Source organism: Tiliqua scincoides, chromosome 4 (genome assembly GCF_035046505.1).
Source record: "Tiliqua scincoides isolate rTilSci1 chromosome 4, rTilSci1.hap2, whole genome shotgun sequence".
NCBI lineage: Eukaryota > Metazoa > Chordata > Lepidosauria > Squamata > Scincidae > Tiliqua > Tiliqua scincoides.
This window is the reverse complement of record NC_089824.1, coordinates 39,454,649-39,480,761: the sequence shown is the minus strand read 5'-3', so window position 1 is coordinate 39,480,761 and position 26,113 is coordinate 39,454,649. Positions and strand designations below refer to the sequence as shown.

The window sequence follows — 26,113 nt, the reverse complement described above, 5'->3', positions numbered from 1 at the left end:
TGGGTAGCATAGTCTCAGTAAATAAAAATCAAACCAGTCTCCATGGTTAACACAGGTCTACTGGTTCTATTCTTGCTACAGTATTTCCATAATTTGATTTTCAAACATTTTGATTTTTTTCCTTCCTTCTGACTAGTGAGTTTGTATCCTGGTTGTTGGAAACTGGAGAGATTCACAGGCCTGAAGAAGGTGTCCATCTTGGTCAGGCTTTGCTAGAGAATGGCATTATCCATCATGGTAAATATGTTCCCTCTTGCATACAAATATTTTCAAATGCCTTCAGATTTCTAATAACTAGTAACTTCAACTACATAGGACACAATCCTAACCCACTTTCTAGCACCAACATAAGGGCAATGAAGCTCCTAGGTAAGGAGACAAACATTCCCTTACTTTGAGGAGGCCTCCATGAGTGGCCCCCAACTGCAGGATGCAGCACACATTCCATTGGCACAGCTATGCCAGTGCTGGAAAGTGGGTTAGGATTTGGGCCATAGTCAGTGTAGGGTTGCCTTTAAAAAGTGTATGGAAACTGCTGTTTTCAGGATACTGTTGTGAGATGGTTGGCTCGTGATGACATGTAACACCTGTTCTCAAAGCAGACTTGTACTGGTTACTAGGAAACCAAGGTACAATTCAAAGTCCTGGTTTCAACTTTCAACTCTTAAACTAGCTTGGTCCTCACTATCCAAAGGAGTTCCTTTTCCACGTACTTCCTCCTGTACACTGAAATTGGCTGGAGATTCCTGTTGCAGATACCCCTGCCATCTCAGGTGCAGTGGATGGTTCTGTCAAATGTATAATGGCCTCCTTCATAACAGCAGCACCTCTATGGATTCCCTACCTGGGAAGGCCTGACTGGTCACCTCTATTTCTGTATTCAGGAGAACAGACAAAACCTACCTTTATAGGGTGACTTTCCCTCCAAGATTGCATATTGTTCCCTGGGTCTGAAACTGCTGGTCTTGAATGTCAGATCAGTGTATAGACCTAACTGAGTTTTCCACAGAATTCTTAAAATAAGGTTGAACGAACCATCTGTTTTGCACAGAGCAAGAGAGAACTGATGTATTTTTAGAGACAGTCAAGTTCACATTACAAACCTGTTTTGGAGGAAATTTACTACACCTAACTCTGGATTATACAGTCTAAGGAAATTGATTAGGTTAGGCAGCCACATTGTGATACGTACTGTTTGCTAACAACTGTGAAAATTCAAAACTGTTATAGAAATTGTGCATGGGTTTTTTATTACTTGTTTTCTTTTACTCATAGTAAGCTATAATCATATGAAAATTTTATTTTGAAGTGTGATATATACATTTGTTAAATAAGTAATCATTTTTAATATGCATGTGTACACATGTATGTAATATGAATTTTACCCATTTAATTCTTCTTTGGTGCTGTAGATAACTTCATGCCATTAATTAGTGGGCACAGCTGTTGCTTTTTAAATTTTTTTTCCCTTGTTGATAAGAAATGCAAGTTAATAAATGCCAGCTTCATATCAGTACAAAGAAGACCAGTTTGTTTTAATATTAGAGATGTATAAGTCTGTCTCAATTTTTGAAAAGGCCATAGTCCAAAGGTGGGCAACAGGTAGCTTACTGCTTCCTTGTTTGCAGACCGCCCACTTAAACATTTCCAGATGCTACATGTAATTATTTTTCCTGCAGCTCCTTCTTTTGCTCACTTCTCACTGTGCCGTTGCCTAATTTGAAAAGCCACTGGATATCGGTTTAGTTGTTTGCCAATATTTATTAGGCTACAAGTCTATGTCCTTTTCAGTAGCAGCCAAAGAAACACCTACCCAACCACTCATATAGGCTGAGTTAAATATTGGTGAAATCTGAGCCTGATGGACAATACTATAAAATATGTCGTACCTCAAGGGGTAGGGAGATAGCAAAGTTCTGCCAAAGGAGGGAACAGATCATTTAGTACAATGAAGAAAAGCATAACATGGCCTAAGTGATGGGGGGTATTTTAAGTAATTATAATATATATGCACAGGCAAGAATCAAGCGTCAAAATTCAGAATGAACTCTTCAAAAATAAACTTATTTAGGTTTGATTCAGGTTTAGCATAAATTAGCTTTCCCATTCAGAGAGTCAGATTTTGTCATGTTTCCAGTGATGTCATCAGAACACCTATACACCTGTGACACCTGGAAGACTCACAACTCCCCTGTGAATCCACATGCCCTCCTCTTATTCCCCAGAACTTACTTTATAACAGCAGTGAGGGGAGGAATCAAAGGGAAGGATTATTCCTTGGATCTTCATTAGATCCGACCTAAAGCCTTACCAAAGGAATTACCCAGTTAGAAAATCCTAGGAACTGTAGAACTGTAGAACTGGAACTGTAGAACTTCCAGAACTTCCTAGTTTTTATAAAGTATACATGCTTCCTGGGAAGTTTCCTTTTATGTTCAGTGGGTTTACTCCCAAGGAAGTGTGTATAGAATTGCAACTTTACTCATCACAGTGACTTGCAACCCAAGTCACTCTGTAAACCTCTGCTGATACAGTTCTGTTCTGCTCACCCCCAACCCTGTTCTGCTCACCCCCATTCCAACTGACAGGTAGCAGAGCTTTTCTGGAAGCGGCTAGCATGTGGCAGTGGTCTGGGTGCACAGAATGGCAGGATGTATTTTGCGACTGCTGTAAGCATGCAGTATCGCCAAAACACAAGTTCTGGTGGCATAGTGGATCCGTAGGATTGGGTTGTAAGATGAGAATCCTGTGGACATTTACTCAGAAGTTAGGTCTCACTTACTTCAATGGGTCTTAGGTTGCAATCATATGCCCATTTACCTAAGTAAGTACTTGTAAGTGAAAGAATAGCATGTTTTTTCCCTGCCTAGCTAATCTCTCCCATCTTCCTTTGGTCTACTGAGATTGTGAACCCTATGGGGTTTGTAACTATCTTTCCTTGTAAAGTGCCATGTACATTGCAAAGTGCAAGAATAGTGCTATATTAATAATGATAATAATTTTAAATAATCAAATTTGGTAGGTTGCCACAATGGGAAAAACAAAGCATTTAGCACAAATACGTTTTTGAGAAGGTTAAAAAATTTGAGGGTATTACTAATTACTAATTCTCAAAAAAAATTACTAATCTCATTAATTACTTCTCTTCTGTGTGTTCAAGTGTAGAATTTTCCATCCAACTTTATTCTTGCTTTTGCTTTAGTTACTGATAAGCATCAGTTCAAACCTGAACACATGCTCTACAGATTTCGTTATGATGATGGCACGTACTACCCAAGAAGTGAAATGCAGGATGTCATTTCCAAGGTATTCAGTTTATAACACCATAATATGTACATTTAATAGTCTGATTTAAAACCAAGCTGCTGTCCTTCTCTTTGGTCAGGTTCTAGCATTAATTGTCCACACCTATCAATGTGAATCAAATTGAATTTGCATATCATTTTGCATATCATTATCTGACCCTGGGCTTATAATGATGATCCTTTGTGTAGAATCAATAAATTAATTTAATAAAATTACTTTATCCAATGAATTTTACATGAGCATGGTTTGTGGACTGGAAAATAAATTACACTGTAATGTAATACCCTGATCCACTTTAATGTCATACAGAAAAAACAGAGGATTTGGAAAATTTGTTTTTTGGTCTGTTGGCATTTTTTTAATAAGCAAAGTATAATATACATTTATTGAAGCTTTTAGGGATGAGGGCCATAGCAGAGTGGTAGATCATATGCTTTGTATGGCAGAATGTCCCAGGTTCAATCCTTGCTGCCTTCAGGTAGGACTTGGAAAGGCTCCTGTCTGAAACCATAGAGAGCTACTTCCAGTTTCAGTTGTACTAATATTATTTTAATGGAAAGAACCACAGCACCTTTTTATTTAGACTGCTGGTGCCATTCTTCTTCTTTATTCCTTAGCTGGCACTTGGGGAGTAGGTTGTCCTCTCAACCAATCTACTGCTGTAGGTGCCACTGGGATCCATGTGTCATTCGTGACGTGCTTCCACTCTTTGCAATTTGTTGGGGATGTTTTGTGGCCTCATCAATGGTCAATCACAGGTTCCTTAGGTCGTCCTCAATGTGTTGATCCACATTTTCTTTGGTGCTGCCTGTTGAACCTTCCAGTAGGGAGGTCACTCACACCAGAGGAGCTTGTGTGGCAGCTGACTGGTGTTCATTCTGCAGATGTGGCCAAACCATTGTAGTCAGCGTTTTGGATTTGCTTTTCTACTGATAGTTGATTATCACACCGTATCCATATCTGGTGCCATTGGGCAAAGAAGAAGGTAGGTTGGAGCTGATCAGTGCATATATCTGGACCTGGATGTGGTTTCAGGGGCTGACAAGGTTCAGCATCGGCTGGGGTCCATTCCCACCTGGCTGGGCTGACCAATGAACCCTATACTGGTAGCAGTGGTAATACTCTGTAACCATTAGGGGGCAGGTGAGTGGTGCCACTGGGGGCCTAGTGCAGCCCATGGGTCTCCAACAACCTGATACCAACATGCTGTGTGTCAGTGGCCAAGAGCTTCCAGGGTGGCTGGTGACCAACCATTGGTCCAAGGTGGGCTGGTGGCCAAACGAAAACCCATGCTGAATGTTGTTGATCACTCTAAATCCTTCAGTGTGTCATGCAACTTCCTCCTCCTTTTATGCTCACCAATACAGCACAGGCTTCCCTCAGCTCTTGTTGCTGAGCAGTGCACTGCATCTCTCTTCCACTGCTATTGCTTCCGGCCTCATTTGTACATCACAGATTGGAAGCCCGTTTATACCTTTTTGTTCTCAGTGCACTGTAAGCCTAATATACTTTTAGTAAAACTGCCTCTGAATAATGATGTGTCTTTGTAGAAGACTTGGATGTTTAAAACATTTGAAAAACTGCTACTTGTTTTATTAGGATTCTTAAAAGATTTTGATCCACTTCACCATTAATCTTTCATTTAATATGCAGATAATGTCCAGGCAAGATAATTTTTCTAAAAGATACAGGCAGAAGTGAGGATCAGCTTCCAGATGCATGTAGCTAAGAAAAAACACATGCATAGCTATTGTTGCATTAAAAATATGAATTGCCACACATGAAGATATTTGAAGATTAGTTATTTATTTCTTTTCCATGCATACTATTCAGCAGGGTGATCTTATCTTCTGTCTCTATCCTTTTCTTGCAGTCACCCTTATTATGAAACAAAAATACTCCAGCAAGGGTTTCTTTAAATCCAAATTCTCTCATTTCCTCGCTGGGTGGCTACGAGCCAACGTAAATAATCTTAAAGTTATCTTTTCTTCCTTCCAACCTCTTGATTGCAGTTCTTGTTATAGCCTTTTAATGAGCTGGTTACTCACAATTTAAAGCTTTTTTCGCTGTCATGTTGTTGTATCAAGGCTGTGGGGGGGGGTCAGTTCTCAGCTGTCTGAATCATCTCTGAAGATGGCGTCCGGGATACGATGTGATTCAGCACAGAGCAAACGGGGAGAAAATCTCTGAAATTGCCTGTTTCAAGAGACTCCCCCGTTCAAGCTCTCAGCCTTCGTTCCTTCTTCTGGGCAACGAAGAGTACCTCATTTTTGAGGCACTTGAAAAACACATCTATTTAGCAGTCCTCCTGGGAGCCCTCCGAGGTTCCCTGCTACTTCACTGAGTGTTGACTCTGCCCTGCCTCCTCCAATTTTGGGGGAGGTGGGTTCTGCTTCAAGCGCTGATGGAGCTTTTTGTGCTGCTTAGCAGTGGCACAAAAGGCTCCATTGGAGCTCTGGTGCTGCTAAAAGTGGTGCCCAAGAGGCAAGCTCCACTTCTGATGGCCACGTCCAGGAAGCTAAAAGCAGTGCCTGTTTCCTGGAAATGGCCACTAGAAGCAGCACTCACCTCTTGGATGCCGCTTCTAGTGACATGAAAAAAGCTCTAATGGAAGCCTGGGCTGCCACATTCCTCCCCCCTTTTTTTAAAGGGGGAAAGGAGAAGGCAACGCAGAGGAAATTGTGGTGATGCAATGATGTTACTGCAATTACTTCCGGGTAAGCGGGTGGCAGACAGGGAGTGACCCCTGGCAGGAAAAACTGCCACTATGCTGGAGTGTTTGTTCATTGATGGTAACTGGATGCATTGAAAAAAATGTATTGATATTGTGTATAGAAAAAAATATTAAAATTGTTTGTATTAGAACTCTTGCAACTAATCAAACTAATTAATTAATTAATACAGAAAATTAATTAACAATTAATTTTCTGTATTAGTTGACAAACAGTATTTGCAAAGAAATAGACTTGCTACCTCTATTACATGATAAACGTCTACTATTTGTAAATTATTGGAATTCACGTAATTTCACTAAAAAAGAACTTGTTTTGTAATTAAAATGCAAAATATTTATTAGAGGAGAGGAATGGAAATTTCCTTGTGAGAATTTTGCTGAATTTAGGGCCCAGTCCTATCCCCCACCAGTTGCTGATGCATGCTGCATGCTATGGTGAGGACGACCAGATGGCCCAGGAGAGGTACCTAAAACTTTCTCTTACTTATGTCCCCATAGACCACCTGGCCTCTAATGGGTCTCCTAGAAGCTATGCCAGCTATTTTGCTGGAGTAAGTCCAAGGAGGCTTAGGGTCTGGTTTTGGCTGGGGAAAGGAGGATAGAAGCTCAGTGTGTGCCACGATTGCCAAGACTCTCCCCCTCATGCTCCGAACCACCCTCTGCCCAGCCTGGTCTCCACCCTGAACTGCCCACGATCCACCCCCGAACCACCCTGTCACTGACCTACCTGCTCCGGCAGAGCATCTGGGAGCCACTGTTGTGAGTGGGGGGGCCTCTGACTGTTTGCACCAGCAGCCATGAAGTGCACAATGGCGGTCCAGCTTTTACATAGCTCATGTGGAGCTTATGGCGGTGGATCGCAAGATCCACCACCATAAGCCTTGGATAGAATTGGGCTATGCAATTTGTTATTTTGGAGCATACAAATGTGACTGTCATGTTTGCTTTATCTCTATGCCGCCTTATACTGCAATCTAAGTTAATATTTTGAATAAGTATTACTTTGACTTAATTGGTTTTGTCAGAATGATTATTGGTTTTGCTTGTTTTTAAATAATTAAACATTCAACCTATTTATTTCTCTTACAGGGTGTAAGATTGTATTGTCGCTTACATAGTCTGTTTACTTCGGTAGTAAGGTAGGCTGGATTTTCAGAGTTTTTGTTTTGAAAGATTAGATTGCAGTTGCTATGCACATATGCAGGTCAGATGTCAATCAATGTGTTCACAATGAAACTGTAGATAAAGAGAGTGAACTGCAGTTGTTGTGGTAGAAAGAAGTATACCACTGGAAACCTCTGATAAACAGAGCAAGATTAATGCAAGGGTGTATTAGTGATCTGACCTTTTTTTCAGCTGTTTTGCTGGCATAAGTCCAAGGAAACTCCCAAGGGTAGGTCTGAGTTGGACGGGGGGGGGGGGGTTTAGAATCTGGCATGGACTGCTGCTGCCTAGATCCACCTCTTCTCGCCCCCAATTGGTCCACTCCTTGCTCCTATCCTCCAAATTGCCTCTGCCACCTTACCTGCCATCTGGTAAAGTGGTTGGGAGCCTCAAGCTGGTCCCGATATGTACAATAGTGATGCGCCTCTTGCAAAGACTTATGGCAGTGGGGTGGCCCTCCATAGGATTGGGTTGAATATCATACCCCAGTGCAGGATTTTGGAAACTAATTCAAATGTAAATAGCTTTTAAATTTTGGGTTGTTTAAGTATCTTTTTGGATGGGTTGTGTTAAGTTGAATATTCAATAAATGTCAATTTAGGAGTTAATTATTTGTATATCTGTGCTTTTTCAGAGATAAAGATTATCATCTAAGAACCTACAAATCTGTGGTCATGGCTAATAAACTGATAGACTGGCTAATTGCACAGGTAGGGATAATGTTTTGCAGCTCATGCAATTGCTTATGTAATACATTCAAGAATGCATCCACACCAACAGAGCACACACTGCATTCTGTGGTGGTGGTGGGCGATCAGACAGTCTGCAGGAGGTATTTTTTACCTAACCTTCTGGTAGGCTGACCAATTGTCTATGGATCTCCTTGGACCTGCACCACCTGTCAGGTTGCAAAATGAGGGATAGGATCCAGCAAAAGTCACTTTGCTGGATCCCCACCCTTCTGCTCTCAACATCCCCCCCAGGTCCTTGCCAACCCTGTCCAGTTACTTTCCTTGCTGTCATCTTCCCTACCAACGGATGCCCTTCCCCCATGCTAACCTACATGCCCTGGCACCATCTGGCATTTGCAGTGGTGGGGATCCACTGGTGCAGCTGCCTTGTGGTAGCGGCCTTGAATGGCCTGGTAGCAGCACAGTCTTCACACTGTCACATGCTGGTCCTACTGTTGCAGTGTGGGGAAGAGGGAGGAAAACACTGTTTGAGCAGAATACTACTCATTGTTCTTAGGCTCTAAGCCAATATTGAATTATGACTATTAAATATTACTGAAAATGAACTAATGTAAGGCATTTTAAAAATGGAATTTCAAAGGGTGTGTTATTGGGTTGGGGGATGACATGTAGCATGTATTGGGAATTATTGAGTGAAATCATTCAGGGCCTTATGTTGTAAATCCTTATTTTAGCCAGTCAACGTACATTCAGCATATGATACAGCAAAAGACACATATAGACAGATAAATACTTCTGTATAGGACTTAAAACTTTCGATGCAAATTAGATATGGGAATGCATCTTCTTATTAAAAAAAAAAAAGGTATGAAGCTGGTAGCAGACTTACTTTGCCACTACCAGAATAACTGGTTTCTTCTATCAGATTTTTAAAATACTGGATATTTACTTACAATCCAATTCATGTCAACGCTGCCAAAAATATACGTAACCTCCTTTCCCTATTATTAAATTACTGCCTGTAATGTCTGTGTTGATGTGAATCAATAACTACAGGGGGATTGCAAGACCAGAGAAGAAGCAATGATCTTTGGAATAGCACTTTGTGACAATGGATTTATGCACCATGGTAAGCAATTCCTGGACCAGATCAATTCCCTTCTGATTCCTGGGACCAGCCACTGGTTATACAGAAAGACAATTCCTCCTGTTTTTGTGCCATGGATTTTTACTAAGGAGATACTTTTATGACTCGGCATCACATGCATTGTTTATGCATCCCTTAATCTGTGTGGCCACACAGTTCAAAACCCAGCCAAGTTGAGCACCTCAGAGCTTGGTGTTCTCAGAAGCCTAGCAATGATGTATGATATCTGTGAGTCCAGAAATGCAGCTGAGCTGCCAAGCAGCTGGTAAAGGAGACCCCTTAGGGAGAATATTGATTACATGTCTAGATAGGAATAATGTCTACATTTGATAGCATCAAGGATGAATGTTCACCATTATTGAAAGGTGCAAAGAGTAAGAATGAAGAGAGGAAATCCAAAGATGCATAGAGGATGGTTCATTGGCCCTACATATTTGCAGACTATTGATTTTTCCTCAAGAATAATTGGTTTGGCTCTTTCCAATGATGACCAAAAATATCGTCTGTACCATATCTACTGGCCAATCTGCATTTACTTGTTTGCACAGTTCTCTTCCAATCAATTTTATGTATACTTGTACATAATGCCTAGAAGTAGGAATGTGAGGCCTCTCCCACTTTGGTTATAGTCTCTTACTTACCCCTGCCCCATCTCAGTGTTAGCCTCTTGTATGTTTTGTTTATACAGCTCCAAGGTATTTCAGTAGAGCTTATGCTGGGTTGCTTTCTGATGGATCATGCTTTAAACTTAGTTTTATGCTAAATTATTAGTTTGTATGTTGAGATGAGGTGTAGATGCTGTCCTTTATGAATGGATGGTGTTAAAGCTTCTCAGATGCAGTGCTGTACAACATTCAACTTTCATCCACTGCAGAGATATATGTCAAAATAACTTTCAAGCACTGAAATATACTTGTGACTATATAACATTTAAGTCATTCATCATATTATAAGAGAAATCATTAATATTTTATTTGTGTATCAAACAGTACTGGAAAAAAGTGAATTTAAAGATGAACCACTTCTCTTCCGTTTTTTTGCGGATGAGGAAATGGAAGGCTCAAATATGAAGCACAGGCTTATGAAACATGATTTAAAAGTAGTGGAAAATGTAATAGCCAAATCACTGCTGGTAAGTTTTAAAAAGGCGCATGTGTGTGTTTATTTTTATTTGTGCATTTGTGGTGGTGATATTGATGATGATGTTTTCCAGTAGCTCTGCTCTGTAGAGGAACATTAATGAAACTTGCACAGATGGTAACTTGCATGACTTGTATGTGTCAAGATTAGAAAGAAGTAGTATCACAGATTGTTGGGCAGGTAGTCAAGAAGGCAGAACAATTGGTAGTTTGATGGTTGATCAAGCAGGCAGATAACTGGTAGACTGTCAAATGAACAGTTAATCGACTTGGTCTTTGCCTGAACAATGAGTTGCTCAGACAGAGAAGGCAGACCAGAGTCAACAGCTCTATAGAGCCAAATTGGCTTCTTGCATTACCTGATCTCTATTGGGCTGAAAGCTGTAGTATCACTCCCCCGCTCAACTTCAGTAGTAGTGCTACAACACAACTGAGATCAGGTCAACAGTTTCCTTCACTTGCAAGCTATCAAGGGGGCCCAAGGAGTAAGTTACCTGAGCCCTACACCCAAAGGCTCCATTCTGGGACTCTGAGTGCCTTTCACTTTGCTGTAACAAGTGAAGTCTCATCTTGCTTTGTCATTTATCAGCTTAAGCTGTCTTTTGCTCCATTGCTCAGTTTAAATTCTATCAGGAGACATGGCTAGCGAAGAAGCCATTGCTGCGAAAGTAATATTGCTATATTCACAAAGTGGTTTACATAGAAAATCAAATAACTAAATGGCTTCCTGCCCCAAAAGGGCTTGCAGTCTAAAAGGATGCAGAAGAACAAACAGCCACTAGGAAAGACACTGTGCTGGGGATTAAGAGGGACGGTTAATCTACCCTGTTAAATATAAGAGGAGCACCACTTGAAAAAGTGCCTCTTTGCTTAGTTGGCAGTGTAGTATATAGTCATACTTTTGTGGGTTGGTGAGAATCTGGAGACATTTGCGCAATACCTCAAGGGGGTATCAGTCTGGTGCAGCATTAGGAATCCTTGAGGGCAGAGGTTCATGAGAATAGTGTTTGCTATTTGTAATGTTTATTTAATTTTCTCATTTTATTGGCATTTTAGATATCTTTTTTCTGTATAAACGCAATCAAATTTATTTTTTAGATTAAATCAACTGACGGAAGCTATGGTTTTGGCTTAGAAGACAAAAACAAAGTTCCAATAATTAAAATAGTGGAAAAGGGATCAAATGCTGAGGTGATGTATGCTAATTCATAATCATGCATTCACTTGATTTCACAGATTCTCATGTAGGCACAGGGTTTTTTTTTTAAAAAAATTATTCCTTTTTTCTTATTAATTTTATTTTTTTTAAAAACACACCATAACTTTGAAAAGTCTCCTACAGAATTTTCCCATCTATTTCAGTGTTGAGGGCTGAGGGCACCTGTACGATAGGCAACATAAGAGAAAACTTGAATAGTATTGCCCTAATATTGAATGCTATTGTTAAGGCTGTGCTCAAACAAAATCTTCCTAAGATTAGAATTCCTGGAACATAAGGTGCCTTTGATCATCTTTTTTGTTTAGAATATTATTATAATTGCCCACTAATGGGAGTACTTTTAAAAAACTGATTTGTGTGTTTTTAAAATTGCAATATTTACATTGTTTTTCTTTAAAATAGAAGTGAACTAATAGTTTGCTTATTGTGGTTTAGACGACTGTGGGCCCAATCCTATCCAACTTTCCTGCTCCGGTGTAGCCACAATACAACCCCGTGGTATGGGAACACATGTTCGCATATGGAGGCCCAAATGACTGCCCTTCACTGCAGGATGCAGCGCACACCCCACTAGCACAACTGCACCAACACTGAAATTGGATAGGATTGGGCCCTGTGTCTTTCTGACTCAACTTCATTTATTATGTTTATTGCAACACTGATGTTTTTGGGGTACTGTTTACATATGGATGTAATCTCTATAAATGTAGAAAGAGTAGGTTGTAGCCTAAGGAAAGCACATGGAAATAGGGGGCATTTTGTACTGTTCTGAAATTTTATGCCCAAATGTGAAACCAAGCCAGGGTTCATTTGGATTTCTGTGCACAAGAACCTTGTACCACCACTTTCACATTGCTAATTCCCCTTACTCAAATGGAAGGATAAGCTAGGACTGTATTTCTCAAACTGTGGGTCGGGAGCCACTAGGTGAGTCGTGAGCCAATTTCAGAGTAACAAAGTTCCTTGTTGGGCCAAGAGCCTTGAGGCAGGGCTCAGGATCCAGTGGAGCTGAGTTCCATCGGTCCTTCCCCCTCCTACCCTGCTCCCTCCCCTGCCATACCTCTGGTTCTGGATTGAGTGCTAAATCAGAATGCTAAGTTTCTTTAGTTTGATTTTCCATTCTAGTGTCTTCTGAGGATAAAGCATAGGATTCAAGTGTAGGGAAAGTTGTGAATAACATAAGTAGAGTCCTGCTGGATCAGGCCAAAGGCCCATCTAGTCCAGATTCCTGTACCTCACAGTGGCCCACCAAATGCTTCAGGCTTAGTGATGGTAAAGGTATAGGTATTCAGGGCTAATTTCCTAAAATGTAATAATACATGGAATGGTAATACCCAGACTTCATTCAAGTAATTTAAATTTTGAACAAATTGGTAAATATTCTCAAGTGGTCCCATTTACTCCAGTGCCTCACATAAAGAATTTCTTTGCCAGATGAACCTGGATGAGGAAGACTTCTGTAATGTAGCAGTTTAAGGGCGCGATCCTAACCCCTTATGTCAGTGCTTTCCATCACTGGCATAGTGGTGCCAGTGGGACATGTGCTGCATCCTGCAGTTGGGTGTCACTCATGGAGGCCTCCTCAAAGTAAGGGAATGTTTGTTCCCTTACCTCAGAGCTGCATTGCACTTATGTCAGTGCCGGAAAGCACTGACATAAGGGGTTAGGATTGCGTCCTAAATCTCTTTGTCAAAAGAATTAAGTAACTCAGAGTTTCTCAAGCGGTGGTACAGGTACCACCAGTGGTACTTGAGGTGGTGTCTGGTAGTACTTGCAGGACCCCTGGACACCTGCCACCTGGCAGCGAGACCAGAAACGTGACACAACAAACAGTAGTAAGGGGAAGGGTAACAAATGTGGTAAGGTAAGACTCAGGGGGTGGAGCTCCAAAGCATGCTTTTCTGTGCTCAAAAAAGCCCTACTGTCTTCCCTAGCCTCTTACCAATGATTGTTGTGTTGTGTCTGGCCTCCCAACCCAGAAGTAACTGGCAATAATGTCATCGCCAGTTACTTCTGGTAGTACTAAAAATAGGTGGACCATGTGAGGTGGTATGGTGGAAAACAAACGTTTGAGAAACACTGAAGTAACTGAAGTTTGGTTTCTGTACCTTTCTGTACCTTTTAACCTTCATAAATATAAATAAGTAACAAAGGCATGCTTCCAGTAATTCTGAATTTATGAAACTTGCAATCTTTGATCTCTGGAAAAAAACTGGATTGTGTTGATATCACAACAGTGTGAAATGGGAATAAAAGATAATAAGCTTTTCAACATTTTCCTTTGTGTAACCAGAGGAAATTAATATGCCAGTAGTTCCGTTACAATAATTGCTTGTACATTTTTTTTTTCTTATCTAGATGGCAGGTCTGGAAGTTGGGAAAAAGATCTTTGCCATTAATGGTGACTTAGTTTTTCTGAGACCCTTCAATGAAGTGGATAGCTTTCTGAAAGCATGTTTAAGCAGCAGAAAGCCCCTCAGGGTACTTGTGAGCACAAAACCCAGAGAGTAAGTTGTTCCTTTAACTTGGGAAATGGTAAAGATGGTGATCAAAATATATTGAAGAAGGATAACTTAGACATCATTAAACTGGGAGAACAAAATAAACTCTTTTTTTAGATAAATTTAAGTGTTTGGAGTAGGGGGACAGGGGTCACAAGAAGAAATGAGCTGATGACTGAATGGGGACTTAAATGATTTAAATTGGTACTGTATTGATTTAGCAATATCTAGTGTTATTTTTAAATAATATTGTTTGTTGAGTATCAATATGTCCAGAACATTTGATTAAGCTGGTGATTTTAAGTTACAAACAGCACAATCCTATGCATGTCAACTCAGAAGTTCTATTATATTCAATGGGTCTTACACCCAGAAAAATGTGTATAGGATTGCAGATTTACAGTCCAATACTAACTCAAGCCCCTCCCCCACCAATGCAGCACACCAGTGGAATGTGTGCTGCATCCAGTGGGGGGAGGTAGTCTGGAGGCCTCCTAATGGTTAGAGAACATTTGTTTCCTTACTTCAGGAAAGCCTCCACTGCCCCAATGGGTCTCCTCAGATCTGCACCAGCTGTATTGCTGGTGTGAGTCCAAGAAGAGCAAGGGAGAAGTAATGGGTTAGAATCTTGGTGCACACTGGTACTGCCAGGATCCACCCTCTCCCCATTCCACCTTCTGCCTGCTCTTGTTCCCACCCAGAAACTCCCTTGTGCCTCCTTATCCACGACCTGTTCCATCCACCCTTCCTGCCCCATCACTGACTTACCTTTGCTGCTGGAGTTAACAATCTGTGGCAGTGGGCTTCTGGCACAGCTGCTGTTTGTGGCTGTGGCCCCAAAATGACCATTTATGACAGCGAAACTATGTTCCACTGTTGTAAAGTGCTGTGTAACCCTAGTTAGGACTAGGCTGATAGTAGGGAGTAAGTCCCTTGAAAGTAGTTCAGGGGGGACCCTGTATCTGCAGATCCCATATCCACGGTTTTACTTATCCTCAGATCGAGGATCTGCAGGGCCCCCTCACCCCATCCAGAGGCAAGGGCGGCTCTGCTCCCCTTGCCTTTGGAGGGTCTTCTGAGCCCAGCAGAGGTCATGCATGTTTGCCTGCAGCCTATGCTAGACTGAGAATTACTGTAAAAGAGAAAAAAAGTCAGTTTTGGTTTTCTCCTCTAAACCAGACTAAACTCTAAACCAAACAAAAAGTGACTTTTTTTATGCCTTTAAAAGGCATTATGAGGGCCAGGGAAGTAATTTCTTAAGTGTATGGGAGAAGTAATTTACCAAATAATCATTTTTAGAACTTATCAAATCTATTTATTAGGACATCACATTCTCTGTCTACATTAGTATCGGTGCATATGTTTTTCTTTTCAAAAACTAAGGTTTATGAATAGACAATGTAAAATGTTTTCCTTGAGACTTTAGGAAGATTTGAAATACAGTCTTCCCATGCCTTACAAGGATAGTTCATTCCTGAAAAACCCCTTACAGGGCACATTCTAATAAGTTGAAAATGTGACTACTGTTAATTTCAATAGGAATATTTTTATGCAATCCTGAGCCCCCAAATTGGCATCCATTTATGCTAAAATAACATCAAATCCTATTAAAATGGACACAGTTGCTTCACCTAGTTATCATTAGTTATCATAACTCAAACTAACAAGGCATTTTCCCTTCATTAATTACTCTCTAATGTGGCTATTTACCTGCTCTAGTTAAGAGCAGGTAAAATGGCTGTTTCCCTGCTCTTATTACCTGCTCTTCTGTAGCTAGTACACACTTTACACTGCTCATAAACAACTGTGGAGATGACAACATGGTTGCTCTTGTTTTCTGGCACTCAGCTGCTTGTGAGTCATGTGAAATCCAAATTGGTTCTTGTAAATGGGAAAAAATGCATTGTAAGCCAAAGTAGGGGGTTTAAATGAAACCATGTAAAGCTGAATTCTTGTAACTCAGATAGCTGTATCTCAGTGTATGATTGTAGATATAATCAATGTAAATTTGCCAAATGAAGATCAAAACATTGAATCATTTATTTTGAGATTTCTTTTCCTCTTAGAACAATAAAGATCCCAGACTCTGTGGATGGCCTTGGATTCCAAATAAGAGGCTTTGGTCCTTCTGTTGTACATGCTGTTGGAAGAGGTAGGATGTTAGTTTTAATGATGAATTGCTGATGCAAACATTTAAAAAAAAAACTGTAACATAAAAACTGTAGCCAGAATTACTTACAAGGTGAATAAAAGAACTACATTTTTGATGTGTATTTGCTTTCATCTGGATGCATAGCTGTGAAAAGAAGCCATTAACTGAAATAGTGATGAAAAAGCTGGTGTAGTGTAGTGCCTAAGAAACTGAGCTGCAAATCAGAACTTCAGATCTTGCCTCTGCCATAAACTCACTCAGGGCCCAATCTTGTCCTGTGCATGCTGGTTCAGCCTTTCTCTCCTATTCGCCACAAGGAAGGGGAAGGAGATGGTTGTCTTGTAAAGCTGAAAACAAAGGGAGAATAAGTCGTAGCAAAAGAGGGCTCTGCTGGGAGCCACTTTAGGTGCTATCCCACCTATTACAGAGCCTCCAAACTCATGTGGACAACCATGTGAGTTTTGCAACCTTATGGTCAAAATGTGAAAAGTTTTGGAATTTACAGAATAAAAAGTGGAAAATGTATTTGGCTTATTTCATGGGAAAACAGTAACAGATAAGAAAAACACATGGGTTTTGCATTCAAATGTGCTGTTATTCTGTAGGAAATGCTCACTTCTACATGGGTTTCGAGATCTGGGACCTAGCCATTCTGGAACAGCAGCCTTCTGGTGTGATAACTACCCAACAAGTAGTAGTGTCAGCAATAAGAGAGACTTAAGCTTGCAGCCATATGCCTGATTGGGAATGAGTTATTGCAGCAAGGTTTGAAGTAGCTAGCTAACCAATTTGTGTAAATTTGTTTTCTCTGTTTGGTTTCCCTCCCTGTAAAATAAATTCTCATAGTTGTTTTCCTACTTTTATTAAGTTGCTTGATAGTGAGTGTTTTCAATTATCCTTTCAGGAAATGTGAAGGCTAGTGGGCTGGAGGCACCACATTAATTTGGATCCTGGGAATATTTTTCCCCATCCAATCCACTCTAGTTGCAGAAACCCAGATCACAAAGTCTTTTCCTTCTCAATCAGAAATTATAGGAGGAAAAGTGGGGTTATACATATGACCTGTACAATAGTTCTTCTGAGCAAGCATATGTAGGATTTAGGCTATGAAATGAACTTTCCAAGGAGATTCAGCAACAAAAACTAGGGTGCCTCTTACTATATGCAAAATGGCTTCTAGATCATCAATTCCCAGACTGTGAGTTGCAACCCACAGGTAGGTTGTGACCCAATTTTTATGGGTCACAGGTTGGCATGCTTTAGGAACTTTACCTGGGAGCTGCAAGGCATTCTGGGGTGTGATGCAGCTGATGAATTGGGTCTTGGGGGGGGGGGGAAATTTGAGAACCGCTTCTCTAAATGATATTGTTCATATTTTTCTAAACATTTTTCCCTCGTATATTTAATATCAACTGACATGGTACAGAACCATCTGTTGCTTTTGTGTAATTCTACACATTTACAAAACCTGCATGCCCCAGTCTAGCAAGAGTCATTCACATACAGGTCACGCATGTGGTTTGTGTGTGTGGTGGGGATAATTCACATTCAGCTCTTAGGTTCTGCATGTGCAGTCACTACTACTAACTACATGGTCAGCACTGCATACTTGGAAAATGTTATTTATTATTATTAAATATATTTATATACTGCTTTTCAACAAAACAAGTTCAAAAAGCAGTTTACAAAGCAAAACCAACTAACTAAGAGCTCAATCCTGGGCTCATCGCGCTGGCTCACCAACGGCGCGCACTGTTTCAAATGTGCTAAAAGACACTTTTGTGAGGCTTACTGCTAGGCAAGCATTGGTGCTAGCCCAGCGCCTCCTGGCACTGGGCTAGCACTGGACAGGCACCTAAGCTCTGCCGCTTGGTCACACAGACCACTGAGCCGCGGTAAGGTAAGCGGAGGCGGGGAGGAGATGTGATTGTTAGGCGGGAAGAGGGTGGGGGAAGGCGTGCCAGGGGGAGGGAGTGGGGAGGGAGGGAGGCAGGAGCAGTGGAGCTCTGCTGCACTGAATCCTGAGCCTTCATGTGGGGCTTGCCGCCTGACATGAACGCTTTTACCTCACTGCCAACTTTTTGAGTAACCCCATTATGGGGCTAGTTCCCTTACCCTGGGGAAGGGAACAAAAGTCCCCTTCTCCCAAGGTGCCACCTGCAGCTGCCTGAGGTGTGCAGGATGCGTTGGCAGCCATTTTCAGTGCAGCCTCGCATCCCGGGAGTTCAGCATTGGGCTCTAAATGGTCCCCTGTCCCAAAGGGCTCACAATCTAAACAAGATACAGCAAAAGCCTCTAGAAAAGACAGTGTGCTGAAATGAAGAGGGACAGTTACTCTACCCCTGCTGATTTGTCAGGTGCTGATTCCAGAAGCAGGGGTTTTCCAATATGCTACTTCCAGCATATTATCAGCATTATCAAACCAAACAGCACCAACCATTTTGCACCTTGTCTGCTGTTTCATACAACCATGTCTGACCCAGAACCACATTTATTTAATTGCTGATTCATTCAGTACCAGATCGAAATGAGCAAACATTCTGAGCTTCCTTTTTATTTTTTGGAAACTTCTAACTTAACATTTTCTTAAATGTTTTAAAGGAACTGTGGCAGCTGCTGCTGGTCTTCACCCTGGACAGTGCATAATCAAAGTGAATGGAATTAATGTCAGCAAAGAAACTCATGCTAGCGTTATAGCCCATGTCACAGCCTGCAGGAAATACAGACGTCCAATGCATGTAAAGATGCTACTACTTTTGTTTACATTAAGCACAATTACTTTGAAAAAAATTAACATATTTTTGAGGAGTGACTGCAAAAAGTGTTTTTAAGATGTTTGTCATTGATGTTGAAAGCTGCTGTCTGATCTAATTTTGTATCACATACCAGAACTAAGGGTCCAATCCTATCCAATTTTCCAGCACCTTACCTTGAGGAGGCCTTCTTAACTGCTTCTCCGCCACAAGATGCCATGCACACCCCATTTGCATCGGTGCTGGAAAATTGGGTAGGATTGGGTTCTGAAACCCAATTACTGTAGACCTGCTTCCAGGTAAATCTATTTAAGATCAGACTGTAGGGACATCATCTTGAATGTTTTTACCCCTTTTTATAATTTAGGTGAGATTGTTTACCACTGAAGCCAGTTGAGCCTGCGATGTTAAACATAAAAAGTGAAACCTGAACTAAAAAGGGCAAAGGATACCCAGATATTTTACTTGCTACCAAAGATATCCTTTAGTAACCTTTACAACAGTGTTACCTTAGGAGGATTATTGGAGACCAGACAGCGATTGGACATAAAGCTTCTAGAGAATGACTTGAATGATTGCTAAAGTAGGCTTCTGCCTCTCTAAACAGTATTATGCTAATGCAGAATGATCTGGAGACATTCTGAAGAGTCTTAGAATCCTGCAAGGTCCCTGTTTCACTATCTTCCCTGACACAACTGAATAAAAATATGTCACGGCACTTATGCCTTGCTATGGTGCTTAGTTATAAATACAGGAGTCCCCCATATCCGTGAATACTGTAGCCGCGAATTCACTTATCCATGGTTTGGGTCTAGGCCCCCCCGTGCCCCCCCTTACCTCCAGAGCAAAGCTCCCCACACCTCTGGGGGGACAGCCCCCCCAGACTTCAGGAATGGGCGTTTGCCCATATTTGCAGTTTCAGCTATCCACAGAAGGTTCCAGAATGGAACCCCTGCAGATAAGGGGGCACACCTGTGATGTGAAATAAAACTTTAAGAATACACTCTTTATTATGATGAGTCTTTAAAATATAAAACAAATTCCATTTTGGGTAAGTTTGATGAATGAAATCGATTCCTCCAGGGCTATCTCTGCAGTTACGTTAAAATGGAAACAGACTTAAAATCTAATTACTGTTTCATATGGAAGCAATATTACTACATTCTTGATGTTCTTGCTTAACTTTCATTTCTTCCCACATTTCCCTTTTAGAGACTTGTTTTCAGTTCTGTTAGAACACATGCTATTTTTGTAGTTCATCCAGCTGCATTTAAGCAGGGGTGAGAGAAAATTCTGAGGGGGAGAGAATGATTCTGTGACTCAGCATATGCTTAACTTTTTTTTTCTTTGTGGAGTGAATGAAACAAATATTTTTTAAATTCACTTTTTACCATCAGACTTTCTAGCAGCAGTTTCTACATATAGGCATGCCCCAGTATCTGCTGATTTGGCATCTGTGGTTTCAGTTATTCACGGATCGGTACATACCGAACTCTGTAAAAGGAAGGGAAAGTAAATAAAAACCTACATGCAGTAAAATTGTTGTATTTGAAAGGCTGCAGGCAATCTTCAAAGCTTCAAAGCCTTCACCCAATGTTACCCCAGAATGCATCATAGTGCATTCTATTCCTGGTCATGATGTATTCTGGGGCAACATTGGGTGAAAGGAGGAGCCTTGGCACAATGAAGAGGAGGCTGCAGGCAGCTCAGAAGACTGCCTGCAGCCCTCCAACCACAGCAATTTTGCTGTGCATAGGTAACAGAGCTATTGTTAGGTTTTTTATTTACTTTCCCTTCCTTTTTATAGAGCAGGGGTGCCCAAACCCCAGCCCTGGGCCACTTGCGGCCCTCGAGGCCTCTCAATGCAGCCCTCAGGAGCCCCCAGTGAGCCTCTGGCTCTCTGGAGCTTTGTTGTAGTCCACACTGGCCTGACGCAACTGCTCTCAGAGTGAGGGCGACTGTTTGTTTGACCTCTCACGTTAGCTGTGGGCTCCCTCCACTGCTTTTGTTTCACATCTGTGATGCAGTAGTGGCAGCAAAGGAAAGGCCAGCCCTGCTTTGTACAAGGCATTTTATATGCCTTGAGCTACTGCAAGACCTTCATTCATTCATACAAGTTAATCTTTAATATATTCATTTATGTAAACTTATGTAAATTTATTCAAATTTTAAACATAAATTAATTCTTCCCCCGCCGGCCCCCGACACAGTGTCAGAGAGACAATTTGGCCCTTCTGCCAAAAACTTTGGACACCCCTGTTATAGAGCATCCCCAGTATCTGCAGATTCGCAATATCTGCCGGGGGGGGGGAGAGTTAGGAATGGAACCCTCACCAACACCATGGTACACCTGTAATTAATAAGAACAAAGTGGGGGTAAAAACAAATGAGGAGAAGATCAACTGGTCTGACTAGAGAGACTGCAGTTCCATGCTTATTATTTTGTTCTTGGTTTCCTTTCTATAACCTGTTAACTGTTGGGGTGAACTCTGTGTAGCACTTGACAAGCAACTGTAATAGATTTCTGCAACTGTCCTATCCTAATTTTCAAATCCTGCTCACAGTGCCAATTTGTCCCATCCAAATTTATCAACTCCCTCCTAATGCCCACTTTTTGGCTAATTAACACCCTCTTTATCTCTAGAACAACCACTGTGGTGTACAAAGGAATGAACACAGAACTCCTTATCTATAGCAACTACCCAAATTTATTACTATGAACACAGACACTCCCTGCAAGTCCTCTTGTCCAGAGGCTTTCCCTCCCCAAAACTCCACTTAACTCAGTGGGTAAAGGTCTGAAGCCTCCAATTCAAGTCCAATCCGGTTTCCAAAGCACAGCACAGTCCAGTCTTCCCAGTCTTCTGTGTCCTCCAGCAGAGTCCTGGCAGTCCCCTTCTCCTGTAGGTCTGGGTCAGGTAGCCCTCTTGGTCTGGTTCCCTCTGGGTCAGGTAGCATTTCCCTCTGAGTCAGCATCCGGCTGGGTCAGTGTCCCGCTTTCGGCTCTCCCTCTGGGTCAGTGTCCCAATCCTGGCTCCTTTGGTCCTTCTGAAGCTGCTTTTTATCCTTTGTGTCCCATTAAGTGCAAATGCAGCTCAGCTGTGAGCTACCTCCTTAGCTCATTCAAAGTCCCATCAAGGTCAAATGAAGCTCAGGTGTCCAACCAGGTCTCCATTGGCCTTGATTGATTACAGCTGTGGAGCCAGCCCTTCCCTTCCCAGAGCTGTCAGCCAGCTGTCAACACCACAGCATCCACCTGATGATCTTCTGATCTTCCATTATAGCAACTCCGACCGAAACTGCTTCTCATGACCTCTGCAAATCATTTGTTGATGAAACAGTGTGATAAGGATAGCTTTGTGATCAGGAGTGCTGCTGGGGAAATTGATATCTTTCCAAATACAGTCATTTCCTAGGAAATTATTATTAAAAGAATATTCTTTTAGAAAACAAGTGGGTGAGGTATAGGTGTTTGTTTCTGGTGAGTAAGATAGGATTGCAGGCTAAGACTTACTGAACACAATGGGCTTACTTCTGAATAAAATAAATAACCTCTATATGTTGAGGTTATCTAAATTATAATAAATAATGCTACATGGTTATTAACATTGTTGACTTGAAATATATTAATATTCTTTTAAAGTTAACTCTAGGAGCTATGCTGAATTGCCATTTGAATGTTTTGGGGGCAGAATTTATGCTCTTGAAAAAGAATAAAATTTATTTATTTATTATGATGCCCAAACCCACCACCTCTCTTTCTTGTCTTTTTTTTTACACCTGTTTGCAGTCTGTTTGTCACTGCTTCTACATCATGGTGTTTGTTTTTTTAATATCCTTATGGCTTCTTTCTCAATCACTTCTCAATCATAGCTAATCGAGGATCAAGTTATGAATGTGATGATATCACATTTTCACATAACCGTTCCAATTTGGCAATGTGATTACATCAGTGAGAGTGAATGAAGTCACGTAGTTGTCACTATGAATGGGTGCTGGAATCAACTTGACCGATGCTTCCTATCATACTGTCCCATCCTGGAGTGATTTCATTGTTTGCTTTTGTGATACAGTTCAGGAAAACAGGAGCATCAACCTTTTTGTCTTGGCAGTCTGGGGATATATCTTTCTGTACTGTGCAGCAAGGATCATCAATGAAACCATGACAATGTGACTCAACAGGGGACATTATCTGACATGTCCTATTATGCTTTGACAGTTTCATTATTTGTATTTGCCATACTATGCTACAACAAGGAAGGGAGCCCAAGCCCAGGTGTCCTGGCAACTATGGTGTCTCTGACAGATATTTTGTCCTTGAGCAAATTTCTGAAAAAGTTGGGACGTGATGACAATGTTTGCAGAAAATCAGCTCTCCATTTTGATTTGACTCTTAGAAAAACGTCAATTGTCTTTTCTTATAAACCTGGCAAACAATACAGTTTTTTTTCTGAGTAATGTAAGCTTTTATCATTGTTACTTTTTTTGCTATAGCAAGATTCTATCCAGTGGGTATATAACAATATTGAGAGTGCCCAGGAAGAACTCCAGAAAACAAACTCCAAACCCTTGGGGAATGATGGAGGAGATGCATTTGACTGCAAAGTAGAAGGTGAGATCATTTGTCGCTGACTCAGTAAACAAAAGTCAAACTTCAAATGTTACACTACAGCAAAAAAATCAAAAGCTGGTTTTGCGTCTTCATTCTTCCATTATGACTGAAGAAGAAAAGCTGTACACTTTTCCTAAATTGAGATGCACGTGCCCCAGTTGCAATTGAAGAGGGAGATGTATGACTTTCCCCATCAGACATTACACTGGATGTGTAAAAATCAGATATGTGAATCATTAGTATGTCTATTACACTGTAGTATGTCCAAAATCACTTAAAAACGATTTTTAATTTGACTTTAGGAATCTACTGGATTATGGCTACTGATATTTATTTAATTTGAATGTAGATTAGATTTGTTTACAACCATTTTACCTGGCATACTGACTTTTAATATAGCATTGCCATAAACTAAATATGTGATAAGGGTGCTCAAATGCAAAGTGAGAAATTTTGTTGAATGTTACTTTGTAGGATGTGAAACTTGACCATTTATAAGACATAATTCAAAGAAGAAATGCAGTCACCTCTTATCATGGTTTTCTTAACTATTGCTCACAGCCTCTTTTGAGTGAAATAATGCAGTATTCACCTATTCAGGTATTACCCTGAATAGACACCATTTGGTTTTACCTTCCTGCTTGCTAGGATAATCTGTGTGACCAGACTCAGATCACTCTAAATTAGTTTTGTTGGTCATCAGTGATGTTAGTACATAGACAATTCTATGCACCATCACATTCACTGTATGTTCTCTGATTGTCTGAGATCATACAGAGAAGAAGAATGCTCTAACCAAGGGAGAAAATAATACAAAGCAGGAGCACATTGGGGGAAACAAGTGTAGTGGACACTCTCAGCAGAAGGGATTTTGGGGAAATATTTTCCCAAAAGACTTTTGCCTTGAAAATGGAAGATGAATCTTCTGAGCATCTCTTCTATATTCGTTGAAATCAAGTGTGCTTATCTCTGTGTTGGATCATGAAGACGTTTATCCTCAGATGCTTATAGCAAATGAGTCATATTTCAGAACTGTTGAAAATGCTCAGAACATGAAAATTTTGAAAATGCAACCATTTTCTTCAAATCTGTCAGCTTGGTGTCATCTTTGATTAAACAGAATAACAACCCAGTGGGGTGTTTGCTGCATCCTGTGGTGGTGGGTACAGTTACAGAGACTGCATCAGCTCTGGAAAGTTGGATTGGGCTGTTAATTTGTTTATTATTTTACTATTCATAGCAAGTTAATTTAGTTAAATCAGTTAATGTGGTTAAAAATAAGTAGAATGCAAAACTAGTTGATTTTCACTCTCTCTTTTGTAGAAGTAATTGACAAATTTAACACTTTGGCAATAATTGACGGATGGAAGGACCATGTCAGTTTGACTGTTGATAATGTTCACCTGGAGTATGGTGTGGTTTACGAGTATGACAGTACGGCTGGAATAAAATGCCATGTTCTGGAAAAGATGATTGAACCAAAGGGCTTTTTCAGCTTAACTGCAAAGGTATAACACTTTTTTCTTTTTCTAATTCTTTTTTATTCCTTCTGTCACTAAAGTAACATATTGTGTTTACTGGTAGGATTATAGTCATTTCATGCCTATTCTGTGTAAGTGACCTGTGTTCTATTGATAGTTATTATTGATGGTCATCCATCAATAATAAGATAATCTTCCAGTAAGAAGATTAAATTGGTGTACAGTCAAAAATTAAACTCTAAACTCACAACAACTAATTCTAGAGATACAACTTGTGAACCTATGGCCAGTGACTCTGCACAGGAGATAGTATAATCTCCAGAGTGCACCTTAGGGATTCAAATAATATCTGTGGTTTTTGTTGTTGAATAAATGTATTCCTAATACAGGAACATGTTTTCAAAAGGTCCTTGTGTACCTGATAAAAAAAATTTAAGAACATCAACATGTTGCGTGACATGAAATAGTAATCTGCCCACTGTTTTAAATGGGAAACAAAAATTAGCAACACAGTACCCTATGCTTTTTTCCTGTGGGGGGGGGGGGACGATCTTCTGGAATAGAGAAGCAGTCAGGTGTGCTTTAACCTTTTCCATGATCCACTTCTTTCTTCCAAATCACAACCCCCCATTCCACTGAGTTTCTAAAAATCCTATCCTATCCTCCCCCACCAATGCAGCCATGCCAAAAAAGTGCACACTGTATCTAGTGTTGGGATACAGGGGGTGGATCTGGAGCCTTTGGAGGGGAAAGGGGAATTATTTCCTTTTACCCTTCCATAAGACTCCTGCTCCGCAATCGGTTTTCTCAGACTTGCAGCAGCTTCTTGGCACAGGTCCAAGGAGAAGAAAGGAGCAAGGGATTATTAAGAGGGGATAGGACTTCATGCATGCCAGTGCTGCTGGATCCACCCCCTCCCACAGCCTCCCTACCCCTGTCATCCTCCCTCCCTGTTCGGTTTTGCCCACTCCCTGCCCCCCACCGCCTTAGCTTCTGCAGCTTGCATAGTGTGGTTGGAGTGCTGCTGCCTCTTGCAGCAGTGCTTGGAAAATTTATGACATTTTACAACAGCAGAACTCTGTTCCACTGTGTTAAGCATTTCCGTGCAACAGCCCATAACTGAATAGGTGGCCAATCTTGGGCAAACATGCTGTAAGGCATGTTTGCGGATCATACCACTGGGCGAGCGCCGGTGGTAGCCCAGTGCTGGCCA

General features: G+C 41.0%; 1 protein-coding gene across 2 annotated transcripts in view; it reads left to right on the top strand.

The window, feature by feature from the left end:
- The window catches only part of PREX2 (phosphatidylinositol-3,4,5-trisphosphate dependent Rac exchange factor 2), a 167,055-nt gene that overhangs the window by 60,356 nt on the left and 80,586 nt on the right, over positions 1 to 26,113 (top strand). For both annotated transcript variants that reach the window (XR_010794303.1, XM_066623633.1), the window contains exons 11-22: positions 137 to 237; positions 3,203 to 3,306; positions 7,130 to 7,179; positions 7,839 to 7,914; positions 8,953 to 9,025; positions 10,033 to 10,175; positions 11,281 to 11,373; positions 13,760 to 13,908; positions 15,969 to 16,054; positions 18,656 to 18,792; positions 23,302 to 23,419; positions 24,743 to 24,927. Coding sequence is in view for 1 of the 2 variants with exons in the window: in XM_066623633.1 (XP_066479730.1) it covers positions 137 to 237; positions 3,203 to 3,306; positions 7,130 to 7,179; positions 7,839 to 7,914; positions 8,953 to 9,025; positions 10,033 to 10,175; positions 11,281 to 11,373; positions 13,760 to 13,908; positions 15,969 to 16,054; positions 18,656 to 18,792; positions 23,302 to 23,419; positions 24,743 to 24,927 (1,315 nt within the window). In the remaining variant the exon portion in view is untranslated. The remainder of the gene's footprint in view (positions 1 to 136; positions 238 to 3,202; positions 3,307 to 7,129; positions 7,180 to 7,838; positions 7,915 to 8,952; positions 9,026 to 10,032; positions 10,176 to 11,280; positions 11,374 to 13,759; positions 13,909 to 15,968; positions 16,055 to 18,655; positions 18,793 to 23,301; positions 23,420 to 24,742; positions 24,928 to 26,113) is intronic.